The 12,196-nt window shown below is 45.7% G+C and overlaps 1 protein-coding gene across 7 annotated transcripts in view; it reads right to left on the reverse strand.

The window, feature by feature from the left end:
- Nucleotides 1-1,135: 1,135 nt before the first annotated feature.
- The window catches only part of ARMH3 (armadillo like helical domain containing 3), a 177,790-nt gene continuing 166,729 nt past the window's right edge, over nt 1,136-12,196 (reverse strand). For all 7 annotated transcript variants that reach the window (XM_010820002.4, XM_002698448.6, XM_005225684.5 and 4 more), the window contains 2 exons: nt 4,926-5,042; nt 1,136-2,755 (listed from right to left, as the gene is read on the reverse strand). In XM_010820002.4, coding sequence (XP_010818304.1) covers nt 2,663-2,755; nt 4,926-5,042 — 210 coding nt within the window. In that variant the 3' untranslated portion in view covers nt 1,136-2,662. The remainder of the gene's footprint in view (nt 2,756-4,925; nt 5,043-12,196) is intronic.

Genomic DNA, 12,196 nt, shown 5'->3' on the forward strand with positions numbered 1-12,196 from the left:
TCAGTTTCTCAAGACTTTCTTGCTCTTTTGTTCCTTTTTTCTCTTTCAACTTTCCTGCCCTGCTCTATTCCATCACCTGCCCTGTCCTAGATTCCCTCTGATTTCCAGAGGATCTGGGAAATAATTAAGGGGTCTGGCGATGCAGGCAAAGGTGGGGGCAATGTCCTTGTTATGAGGCTCCTTCCCTTAGATTAGCTCCTTTTCTGAAGCAAGGGGCAGGCATAGGGCTGGGCTATCTCCAGATGCCAGTAATGGCGACTGAATGGCTAAGCCTACTTGTCTGACCTTCCCGACAATGCTTCCTGGGCTCCAACCCCATGAACCCCCCCAAATGCCATGAGAATTGGTGGGGGGCAATGTCTGATGTGTCTTCATGGTATGGTGGCAGTGTCCCAGGTAATCCTGCCTACCCAATTGCTCCCCCAGAGGAGTAACCTGCTGAGACAGTAAGCTTCAGCTGAAGTGACCTCAGCACATTTAATCTTTTCAATTGGATTAATTTCCAAGCACTTGATTCAATTAACCCAGCAGGAATTGTGGTGAGACTTCCGGCATGAGAAAGGGACAAGTAGCTGAAGGAAGGATTATTTTGGGAGCAATGCCCAATTCCTGGCTTTCCCCTGGCTCTGGAGGGTCTGCCACAGACCTGGTACAGACATGGGTGCAGGGACAGGGCATGGGCAGTTCCTTTGGGGGTTAAATTCCAGGAAAAGATGGGACTCTTATGTGGCGTTCTGAGCATAGGCATATTTAAATGGGCCAAGAGATGGGTCCTTAAAATGGAGGGCAAGAAGTGCTCTGTTTATTGCCCCATGCCCTGGACCTGCCTTTATTCACTTCACAGGGAAGCCTGAAAGGAATCGAGAAGCAGCCCAAATAGGCTGGTTCGCCTCCTTACCACCACATGTGGAGGTAGAGGGATTCTCTTCCTTCTTCCACTCAAAAGGCAAGGAAGGCTACAACTTCTGAACTGAATTGGTTTCCACTAAGACTAGGAGACTGAGGAACAGAGCCTATAAGGGGTTCCCTAGCCAGGTGAGACCAGCACCTGGGAGATTACCTTAACTCTGTCATCGAGGAAGGAGTTCTGAGTAACAGAGATTAAGGAGAAGTAGAAAAGACACTAGAAAGTCTGTCCCATACAAATAAATTTTTAATAACTTCAATTTGCCACCAGCTTCCAGCTCCTGCTCCTCTGAGGTTCATCAATGTGGAAAACACTAAATGCCCCAGGCTGAACTATCCATCTAGTCATCAGAGATGACCCAGCCCCTGATATCTTAAGAATCTACAATTATTCACGGCAGCACAATGTGGATTCTCTGGAACTTGCTCAGTGTTGGAGCTGGAACTCTGGTTCCCAGGAAGGGCAAGTATCCCAAAGACACCTGAAGTGGAAGAGTAGCCTGGGAGGTCCCAGACCTGCTCTCCCAGCTGGATTCTGGCATTTACTTCCAGATTCTTCCTATGCTGCTTGCTGCCTACCATCCTGAAGGCTTTAAAAAGTGCTTTAGAAAGGGAGGGTCTCAGAGGAGCAGCGACTTCAAAGGCAGCTGTGGGGCAGGGAAAGCCTACAGCAGTAGTCCCATGGAGGCTGTCCAGAGGAGGAAACACAGGCCAACTTTTCAAAGGTCGGCCTCTCCATGATGCTCACCTGGCTTGTTTCAGAGCCTGGCCCTGGCAAGCTCTCTCCCTTGCAGGCACCAGACCACCGCAGGAACAGATTCCTCCCCAGAGGAAATTCTCAGGCAGGCTGGATGTAAACAACAGCCGGGTGAGGGGGTGGAACACGTGGAGGGGAGCTCAGTAGAGGCAAGAGAGGCTCCCAGAGGAGGGGGTGGCTAAGGAGGTGGGGAAACTGCTGGAAAGGGAACCAGCAAAGTAGGCACCTGAGGGCTTCAGAAAACCTGTCAATGTTTATTTCACACACATACCCTAAAGACAGTTTAAACCAGATTGAAAATGAAAAGCTAAGATTGTGACCCTGTAGTGCTGAAGAGTCAATGGGCTGGAAGGCAGGGGAACACTCACAGGTATTCCTGGTGCCAAGAATCAAATGCAGAAAGTGGTGGCCAGACAGCAGAGGAGTCAGCTCTGGATTCAGAAAATAGAAAGAAGGTATCCCATAACTATCCCACCCAAGGCCTGAGCTAAGGGTCCTAATGACTGGACAAAGTGCCGGTGGGGCACGGGACACAGATTTCAGGGCTGGCTCAGCCCCGGGCTCAAACGAAGCAGAACTGGCTCCACCTACATCTGAGAGTTAGTCTGTTTTCAGAAGCCTAGGTGAGCCACTGACCCCATGGATGTGGGCATCACCCTGAGGCTTGCCCAACAGCTCCTGACAATTAGTTAGTAGCCATAACTTGTAATCTCAATTGGAAATATGAGGGGTTGTCCAGAAAGCCCACCCCAGAAATCCCCACATTTCTGGAGGTGTCTCCCTGTGCCCACCCATCCTTTCCCCAAATAAGATTATCCCTAGCTTGCCCATCCTGGCCCCTGCTGTCCAAGCTCCAGTGAAGCGCGGCCTCCACTGATAGAACTTGTGTCTGTGTTTTTCTCCAACCTTGGGAACAGGACCTCGCCCCTGGCCCGCCCTCCAGCCCAGAAGCCTCGTGGGTAAGAGCAGTCAGTGGCTGCTCAGGTATGCGTGGCAGCTTCAGGAGATAGTAGAGAATTCCTTGAGCAGGACTTCCTGGCTGAGTGTGTGGAAGGCCAGGTTCCTCCGGACGTTGGTGCTAATGGATCGAACCTGGGAAAAGGTGAGGGGAGATGGGAGGGCACAGGCAGAGAAAAAACAGGAAAAAGTCCATTACAAACAGTAGAGGCAGTGCCTGAAGCACAAGGCCAAGATGCAGTGCTAGAAATTTCTCTCTCAGGAAATGAACTCTTAGCATCTATCATCCCTGCAGGTAAATGAGCGAACAGTTCTGTGATGGCAGGAAGAAAAAAGAGGCTGAGAGAAAGAATTCGAGTGGATGTGAGAAGAGCACAACCTGATGAGGCAGAGACAAGCAGAGACAGCGAAGGAGTGCCGAGGTCAGGCCTCTGGCCTTGCCTTGGCCAGGCTGAGGGGGACTGGTCCAGTCAGTGGTCTAATGGAGGAGGAGAAACTGAGGCCAGAGAACTCCTGCTCTGGAGCTCCCTCTCTGTGGGCGTTTTTCACATCTCCTCAACCTCCTTCTGTATATATCTACTTTTCTGGTTGGAAAGGACTTTGGAGATGCAGCCCTTGTCTGGCACGGATGGCAGGAGTACAACTCAAAGAGGCCAACAGCCAGGAACAGGTCACATAGCCAGCAAGTCCCAGCTGTGGGAGCAGGACCTAGGTTTCTTAGCTCCTAGGCCAGCACTCTCCATACCCCAAAGATGCCTGCCCACTTTAGAGGAAAGTCTGCTTGTATTCTCACCACGTTCTCTCTACTGACGGCTTTCTACCCAGAGACTGAGAACCTTTCAGGAAGTCCTGTCTGTGTCAGCAGGGGAAAGGAGTCGGAAGGCCGAACTCCCTGCTCTGAGTGGGTTCTAAGAGTAATCAGCAGATGGATTCATTCATTGGAAATAGATGTGAACATTGGCCTAGAGACAAAGCAGGGGTGGAAGGAGACAAAGAACATGTATCTGTCTTAGGCCCCAAAGCCCAGGCAGCTTTTCTTCCATCTCTGCTGTGCTATGGGAAACATAATGAAGTCATCAGGCAGGAAGCAGAGGAAAGGCCAGTATGGCAAACAGCAGGCAGCCCAAGTTCATTAGCTCCAAACCTAACCAGACTCTCTGAGCTCCCCTATGCCAGTGGTACAGCTATGCGGAGACATAAGTAAGGCACAGACTAGTGCCCCAAAGCCTCAAGACAGCTTTTGATGTTTCTCCTCCTCAGTCCTCTTCCTCTCCCAGTAACTTAATCTCTTAAGACCTGACCCCTAGATCAACTTGAAGACTTGCCGACCACTCCATAAAAGTACTGTATTCTGCTATCTCCTTACATTAGTGGCTTACCTGCTCCCCACTATCTCAGCTCAGAGTATATATGCCTCACCCTGGGGAAGGCCAAAATCCCAGGAATGGCATGTTGGGGTCAGAGTTGGGCTGGGTTTAGCACAAGACATATGACCTAAAGTCTAGCACCTTCATTACAGACTAGGCGTAGGTAAGTAAAAAGCTGGGCTGATGCAAATTCTGCCCTGGCAGTGGGAGGTCTGAGGACATGGGAAGTGGGTACAGAGGCCTGTGTGCCCAGGTCTCAGGCCCCAGACCAGAGTATACAGAGTGACTGGGCTTTTCCTGAGGGCAACTTCTAAGTGCAGGGCAGGAAAGGGACCACTAACAGGGTAGTCCAGTTCTGTGGAGATGTCAACCAGGAGGTGGAGGAGATGGAACAAGTGTTCACTGGCTTCAGATGGCCAAGGGAGGAGCTGCAGGAAGCTGAGTGACTAGAGAGTGGGAATGCAGGTAGGGAGTGAAGACTGGAGAACTAGACTGGAAGGGCACTCAGACCAGGACCCAGTTAGGTATTTAGGAAAGTGGTTACATAAGGAGGAGAAGAATCAATTACTCTCATTAGTTGCTCTGAGGACAGGCAGGATAAGGGGGGCAATGAGCCAGAGCTGCCACTGGGAATGCACATCAAACTTCAGGCCTAGCTGAAGCTGCACAGGGCTATCTCCATGGCTGCAGAGGAGGGGTGGGCACTGCTGCCTCAGGCTTTTCACTCTTCCCAGCCTGGCACCAGTACCCCAGTGATTATCTTCATCTCTCACCACCTGGTCCTTCCTGGACTGTTGTGGAACAGAAGTGGCAAACCCAATCCAATTAGGCCCCTCCAATCTTATTTCATCAGCCTGTACCCACCTGCACAGTAGAACCCAGGGGCGGGCAAGGGCCCTCCACAGACATAGGCAGAGACAGAGGCAAGGCTCACTCACCAGCTCTTTGAAGAAGGCGGCTTCCTTGTGCTGCTCCGAGTAGCGCTCGTACTGGTCCAGGCCATCCTGCAGCTTCAGTGTGAGTGTGTCATAGTTGGCTCGCACTACCTCTAGCACCTGGGGAAGTCAAGAACCAGCAGGGCTTAGGCCACACAAACCCTAGGTCACTTGGCCCCCACACCTTTCCTGCTGCTCTACTGGGCTGGATTCAGTCTGGGACAATACACCCAAGAGACTCTGTCACTACTTGTTACTGAAAAAAGCCTGGCCATGGCAATTCCTCAGGTTTCTGAGACTTTAAAAAAAATTTTGTATTGAAATATAGCTGATTTACGGTGGTGTGTTACTTTCAGGTATACAGCACAGTGAATCAGTTATACATATACATAAAATATATAGGGAATTTCCCAGTGGTCCAGTTTTTAGAACTCTATGCTTTCACTGTTGAGGGCATGGGTTCAATCCCTGGTGAGGAATTAAGATCCTAAAAGCCATGTGGCATGGCCAAAATACATACATACATATATATATATATGTGTGTGTGTGTGTGTGTGTGTATTTTATTTTTTACATTCTCTTGCATTATAGGATATTATAAGATACTAAGTAGAGTTCCCTATGCTATACAGTAGCTGGGACCACTTTCTAATTTCTTCCATCCCCTGCCTTTCCTGACCGGTCCAGCCTGGTTTTCAGGGCTATTTACTGTGGGTATGGTAAAGGAGATGAGAAGAGGTGACAGAACAGTGAGTGTCTGAGCCCCTCAGTATCCCTGATACCACAGATGCATTCTCAGCTGTATCGTGCAGCTTTCTCTGGCCAGGCTGTCACAGTTGCTGAGTAAGACTTTGCCAATATCTCTCCTCTTCCCTTTCTGGGAACCACATTTCTTTAGTCCCGGGATGTTCCTCAGCACCATCTGCCACTTGTTTTCATCTCTCAATGCCAACTCAGTCTTCTTATCCATTGCCTGGATGGAACTTTTGAGCATCCCAGCCTTGGAGTGTAGGAGACATTTCTAGGCTAAGCTACAGTTTATCTCATCCTCTTCTGTTCTGAGGAGGGGTCCCCCCCTACTATGTCTCTGTGGTGGACTCAGACTTCCGCTAACTCCAGGAACATTGGATCTCTGTGGTTCCAGAAGGAAAGGATTACCAAAGCCAGTTCTGATGTGAGTCTGGCTTATTAGACCACGAATCAAAGGCAAGGATAGTTAGTTACATCGTGACCGATCCCAGGCTCCTGCTACTCCCTGTAACAAAAACTATTTTGGATATATCATGCCCATTATTAGCAAGATCAGACTAGTATTTAGAGAGTGTAATACTACCTTGCCAGCTTGAAGATAATCATATTTGGGTTATACAATGATTAGTTACATCAGAAGATGTAGATCTTCTCCATTAACTTAAAAGAAGTGAGCTGGGTAGAAAGGAGAGACCAGGAGAGTGACTAAATTTTCACTCTGACAATCTGGCCAATAGCTATTCTGCAATTCGGTCTGACCTGAGAGGGAAGTGTAGTGATGTCATGGAGAGCTCCCAGCTCAGCCGGGAGTCTTGCGAGGAATGAGTATGATAAGGGAGGCTGAGCTTTAACAGAAGGCAGGGCTGAAGGGAGTAAGCTAGAGTCAGGACTGATCAGAGGGGTTGAGAATGCATTCCTGAGGGGTACAAAGGTGCCTCTGGGCTGTTCCCTCCACCAATTCAGTCTTATTTCAGGGCAGAGTGCACCTGGTGGCAAATATATCTGCCTGCCAAGAATTCCTGAGGAGAGGGTAGGGATGGAGAACACAGGCTTGTGTTCCTGAGTTTGGGAAGGACAATCAGGTCAAAGTTCTGGTCCAGATTCAGGCTCTTTTCCTCCAGACATCACAGTCTTCAAGGTCACTTCGCCAAACTATGTCCCACAGACCCTGGTTTCTTCGCTTTTGTTTGTCGGTCCCCTTGGCAAGACTTTAGGAACATGTCCCATTTGGGCCTCACCCTCAACACTGGCCTGAGATGTGGTGAAGGTGGTAGTTACACAGAGGACAATTTCCCAGAGCCCTTGTGCCTAAAGGCCTTAGGCTTTCTCATAATTTGCTGTCTCAACATCAATTTCTGGCTTCCTGGCAACTTCAAAGGCCCTTCCTAGATGGACATTTCTCCCTAATCCATCAGGTACAGTCTATACCCTAACAGAGCCACCTTTGTTCACCAGTTGTTGGGCTTGTGGGCTTCCTAGAACCTTGACCACCACCTCAGTTCAACGTAGCTCTAAAGGCAGTAAATCACCTATCAGCCACATGCTCTCTAAGGAGTCCTTATTCCCCCACCTGTGATGCTTAGTCCATGGGAACCTGGGTCCTGGCAAAAAGGTCTGATAGAAAACTGAATTGGGGAGTTTCACTCTTACTGTGGAAACTCAGACGATCACCTAACCTCTCTGAGGTGGAACTTCAAGAGGGGTTCTCTCTGAAAGGTGAAAGTTGAACTCACCTTCCAAACACGACATGGGAATAAAAGTTCTGACTTCCTGAAAGTAACATACAACTGATGGAAACATTATCATCCCAATGGCTATACAGCAACCTGGATAGTTCCTGGACTTGCTGCAGAGCCCCGGAAGTACCTACTTCTATTTCAAACTGTCCCAAAGATCTTACGTGCATAAATGACTCTTCACCATGAAGGAACATCTTCTGGATTTAAGTGGAAGGCACAAATGACCTCAGTTTCAAAGATCTCATTAGATATCTTGAAACACTCTGCCTCAGGTGAGGGAAGAATAAATTAGTGAGGGAGAGGACCTAAACTCCTTCCTTGAGGTCTCCAGAGGAGACATAGGCTTTGAGGTTAGGAAGACCTGAATTTTACTTGCAGATCAACCACAGGTAGCTCTGTAAACTTTACATACTACTTAATCTCTGAATCTCTTTTTCTTATTTGTAAAAGGATAACACTATCTTCCTCATAGAGCTGATGTGAGGATGAAATGAGATAAGATTGTCCAATGCCTGGCACATTAATAACAAGCAATAAAAGGTTACTAATTTTATGATGAAAGCCTCCTCTGGTGACAACAGGCCATTGAGTAGTTCTGCTTATCCCCAGGTAGTTCTAACCATAAATAAGGAGCTGGAACCTTACACATCTCCATTAGCTTATGGGACATACTGGTGAAGAGTATTCTCTATACAATAGAAAAGCAGGCATGACCCCATGTCCTGAGTGTAACTGACAATGCATCAACCAGAAGTCAGAGAATGCCCAGTATCCACCGCCAACTTTAGTAATCTTAGTAGTTTAGGCGGATACAGGCTATACTAAAGACAAGTTGAACAGAGGCCTGGCCTTGCATGATACAGGTTGGGAGGCTCTTCGCCACATCAGGGAGCAAAAAGATCCCAGAGCAAAAATGTAGTTCAAAATTGTTGATGAGGTTTCAGGCACACACACACATACAAACACCCTCTTCCTCTAGCACACATAATAGGCATTCCCAAAAGACTATTCAGTACCCTGTGCCCCACCTTTTTATTTTTTAGCAAGACCTTTGAAATGGGAAATAAGTCTTGCCTGAAGATAGCAGCAAAGGAGGACTGCCAAGCTAGAAAAGTTCCTGGCAATGGCTATCTAGTCCTGATGTTAGAGGGCTTTACCTTGTGCCTGAAAACCTGCCTGGTCTCTGATGGGACAGTTTGAATTAGGAGTAGGTACTTCCTGGGCTCTGAAGACAGTCCAGAGATTCAGTCCAAATCTCTGCTGGACTGAATTCCTGGGAGAATGAGAATGAGGGGACAACTAAATAATAGGATATGACCTGACAGCAAATTTGTGTTCATTACCTTCTTCTCAATTTGAAATGACATTTAAAGTATATAACCCATTTGGGGAAAGTATACAGGTCTGACACTAGCCCACTCCAGCCAGGGCAACATGTATGGCCTTCCTTAGAGACCAGGCTGCCAAATGAGGATGAAACCACAAGATACCAGTAGAGAAACCTACTGAGAAGTCTTATAGAATAGGAAATAAACACGGAACCTATCAAGACTGCAGTGGGGTGTAACAGAAAGAGGCTACGGAATCAGGAAAGTCTGGGTTCAAATCTTGACACCTTAATTTACTAGTTATATAACCTTGACCTGTCTGAGCTTTAGTTTCTTTGTCTGTAAAATAGTTACCATTATAATATTTTCTTACAATACTATGAAGATAAGTGATAATATATAAATAAACTAAATAATTAATATATAATTAATTATATATAATAAATAAATAAACTAAATAAATAATATATAATATATAAATAAATATATTTATATATAAATATATAAATAAACTAAATAAATAATAAATAAATAAATTAAAATATTTAAGTGATAGTATCTAGCAAGGGTGCTAAATGAATGAAGGCTACTGAGATGGAAACAAGAAAACTGGAAAAAGAAAGTATCTGATATATTCAAATAAAGACAAATCAGGTGGTTAAATGGTGGGCAGGAGCATCTGGAAATAGCATGAATACCTGAGGATTGTGACATGAAAGGCAACCATAACTCGTTCTACCAAACTGTTACCATTGAGAGAAAATCATAAAAATTATAGTTCTGGAAGGAACCTTTGAAATCACCCAACTACCGAGTACATGGCCCTCATGTCACAGATGAAGAAAGACACGTCTTGAAAGACTGTACACTGCCCCAAGACACAAAGCTGGGATTACACAGCAAAGTTTCCTGACTCCCTATGCAGTGCTCCTCCTGCACTAGCAAGCTAGTCTAGCCTGAGGTACGTTGTTGAGTTTACAGGCTAACTGATCTTTCAGAGAATAAAGATTCAAGAATCTCAAACTCCAAGAAGTGGGAAGCCTGACACGTGCAGGGCTGGGAATGTAACCTGGTGAAGGCCTGGTTTGATGTCTGAGCTTTAATGACTGCCATGTCCTCAGGGCTCCACATCTTGTCAGTTTGCACTCACAGCAGCTGAAGACCCTGCTCAGCGGCTGAAGACCCTATTGATAATGTAAACCACCAACAAAACTTTACAGACTACCCCAAATTCTTTATTAGCAAAGTCTGGCTTTGGTTGCTATTCTAATTACTCAATGCTCATTTAGAAGTTTAAAATTCAAAGGTCTTCAATGTTTATTATTATTTTATTTATTGTTTGCTGCACTGCACGGCTTGTGGGATCTTAGTTCCCCAACCAGGGACTGAACCCAGGCTCTTGGCAGTGAGAGTACAAACTCCTAACCCCTAGACTGCCAGGGAATTCCTGATCTTTAGGGTTTAATTGGGCTTTTTTGGCTACAGCCACCAGACGGTTTCCAGGCTTGGGGTGGGGTGTTAAAAGGATACAGTGAATCCCTCTACAATGAATGATCCTACTTTAAGACCAATTTTCCATTCTTCCAAAAAGACTGTAACCACTCTGTTTTCATTTTCATGCAGTCCTGCTTTAACTCTGCTGAACCCCTAATCATTGAAAAATTAATCTCTGGATAGTTTGAGAGAGATAAAGTAGGTAAAAGAAGGAAAGAAAATAAAGGCTTTTTAGAGGATTTTCATAATAATCTCCATCCATCTCTCCACTGGACTCCACTGGTCATTTGCTCTACTTCAGATGTTTAATTTCACTGGTTGGAGAATATGACTTTTCAGTCCCATTTCTTCTGTAAAGCAGGAAAGGATTATTACTACTGATTTCCTCACTGAAACTGCATCATAGCTGGATTCTTAGCACCCTTAAGGAAGGGACCCAGTGCAACATTACAGATTTCCCACAATCCCTAATATAGTCTTGAGGAACAGTAAACACTCAACATGCTTGTGGACTAATTTAGTAACACTCAGGTCTCTCATCAAGGTCACATCATATGGGAATTCCCTGGAGGTCTAGTGGTTAGGATTCAGCTTTCATTGCCGTGGCCTGGATTCAATCCCTGGTCAGGGAACTGAGATCCTATTAGCCATAAAGCCTGGCAAAAAGAGAAAGTGATGTGATAAGATTAGAATTGGACAGTGCACCCTGCCAGCGCACTGTTCACAGTGCTCTGACATGCTTCTAAAGCCCAAGTCCTACCTTTAAGGAGCTAACAAGCAATAAGGAATCAAGCTAAACCACGACTGAAGGGCACACTTACATACACAGGCACAGAAACAGTTGAGCCAATAGAACTATAAGTGGTTTGGAGTCAGCTGACTAACTGATCAATGAATGGGCAGTCTGATTGAAACAGCATACCTTTTAAGATAGGGAAAATTAAGAAATCCAAAGTCTCTTCTCTTTTGCCTACCATGTAATCCTACTCAGCTAATTCAGACTGCAAAATTCTCATCAGTGTGGCAGGGCCCCTGGGACAGCAGCTCAGGAGGGCCATTAGTTGACAGGTCTGTGACTCTGGCCCTGACAGCTTAGGCTTCTTTCAGGGTCTATTATTTGAAGGGTAGGCTCTGCCCAGATGCTGAAAAAAATAAATCCTGCACAAAAGATGAGCAAAAGGTTGAAAGGGTGGGAAAGGATTTCACTTTACTCTCCACATAATCCATAGTTTCAACTTTTTTGGAAATCAGGTTTGATCCATTCTGAGATGCCCCTTTGAGGTGCGTTCAATTTAGCAACAAATTTCAACTGCACAATCCAGCTAAACTGTGCAGTGTACTCATTAGATAACTGTCCAAAATAATCTAAGCAGACACACAAAGTGATCTTTGAATAGCCAGGTTCAAAGTCGTGCTGAACTATATTTAGCACTTATTTGCATAAGTAACAGGTTTGCATCTCAGAAGACAAGGAGAAGAAACAATTAGATCCATGAACTCCAAGGCTAACAAGTACCCAGAGAAAACTGTTAGCTTCCTTCAGATGTCATCTACTTAACCTCTTATTCAGGACAATGTTTGATTCATGTTGAGATGGACATAGCCTAAAAGATTCATGGTCTCCAAGCAGATAGTTAACTATCAGACAAAATATCAGCCATCCAAGAGCTCTCATGTTTCAATTCTTGCTGTTCTGAGAGATTTGAGGATAGAACCTTTGTAAATGATCAATATAAAGGCTGGACCTGGGCCCAAGAATAGAAGCAAAATATGGGGAAAGGGAAGAGAGATCTTTTAGTGTATTATCTTTAAAAATATATGAAAATGCGCACTATAACATCCTATTTCCAAAATCCATTCAAGACTCTTCTCTCGTAATGGAAAAAAAAGAGGAAGGAAGGAAGAAAGAAAATGAAGTAAAATGGACAATGCATATGAATAGTTAATTCAAGTGGCAGTTCTC

The sequence above is a fragment of the Bos taurus genome, chromosome 26, assembly GCF_002263795.3.
Source record: "Bos taurus isolate L1 Dominette 01449 registration number 42190680 breed Hereford chromosome 26, ARS-UCD2.0, whole genome shotgun sequence".
NCBI classification, from domain to species: domain Eukaryota; kingdom Metazoa; phylum Chordata; class Mammalia; order Artiodactyla; family Bovidae; genus Bos; species Bos taurus.